Raw genomic sequence first — 817 nt, forward strand, 5'->3', positions numbered from 1 at the left:
ATAAAGTTGGGATGACCTAAACGATAATGAAGTAACATGATTTCACTATCATTATTAACGCTGGAATAAAATACAGATGTACTAAGCGAATTTAAGCAAGACAGACTTGATACTGAAATACACCCGATGGGTGAGACTAGACTGACAGAGGGTTTGTTGAGGAGATAGAAAACATTATGCAACTCAGCACTGTCAATCATCCTCCCCGACTTCAAATCCTGAAATTCAAAAACATATGGAAAAAATTTAGCAACACAATGACAATCATGAGTGAGCTTACTAATAGAGATCAGATTGCAATCCAAAGTAGGAACATAAAGCACAGAAGTAGAAATAAATCTAGAGAGATGAGGACAGAACCAAGACCAGCAACTTTGGAGGCTGATCCATCAGCAATCCAAACATTGAGGGTCGGATTACATGGCCGGTAATTCACTAATAAGAAGACATCCCCGGTCATATGATCGGAGGCACCTGAGTCAACAATCCAGGGGCAAGAAGAGGTTGAATCCGAGATGAAAGCGGATGGGGAAATACCTTAGGTAGCAAGGTCGGTGGCACCCAATGCCACACTAGTAGGCTGAACTGGTGACAACTGAGCGAGCATCTTCTGGAGGGCATTAATCTATTCTTCGCTGAATGGCCTCGTTCCTGGAGAGGTTTCGGTGGTGCTGGTGGCAGCTGCCCAATGATCCCGTTTGGGTTTCCGGTTGCCCGTTGGCGGGTTTGCCATGAATCCGCCAACACGTATCCCGAGTATGGCCAGTACGGCGGCAGTGGTCACACCAGGGGCAGCTCTGGCGTTGACTCATGTCTG

General features: G+C 46.0%; 1 protein-coding gene across 1 annotated transcript in view; it reads right to left on the bottom strand.

The window, feature by feature from the left end:
* Window positions 1-817, bottom strand: part of LOC110026278 — a 13,596-nt gene that overhangs the window by 6,847 nt on the left and 5,932 nt on the right. Inside the window, exon 3 of the mRNA XM_020727161.1 lies at window positions 147-218. Within this exon, the coding sequence (XP_020582820.1) occupies window positions 147-218 (72 nt within the window). The remainder of the gene's footprint in view (window positions 1-146; window positions 219-817) is intronic.

The sequence above is a fragment of the Phalaenopsis equestris genome, unplaced genomic scaffold, assembly GCF_001263595.1.
Source record: "Phalaenopsis equestris unplaced genomic scaffold, ASM126359v1 Scaffold000361, whole genome shotgun sequence".
Taxonomy (NCBI): domain Eukaryota; kingdom Viridiplantae; phylum Streptophyta; class Magnoliopsida; order Asparagales; family Orchidaceae; genus Phalaenopsis; species Phalaenopsis equestris.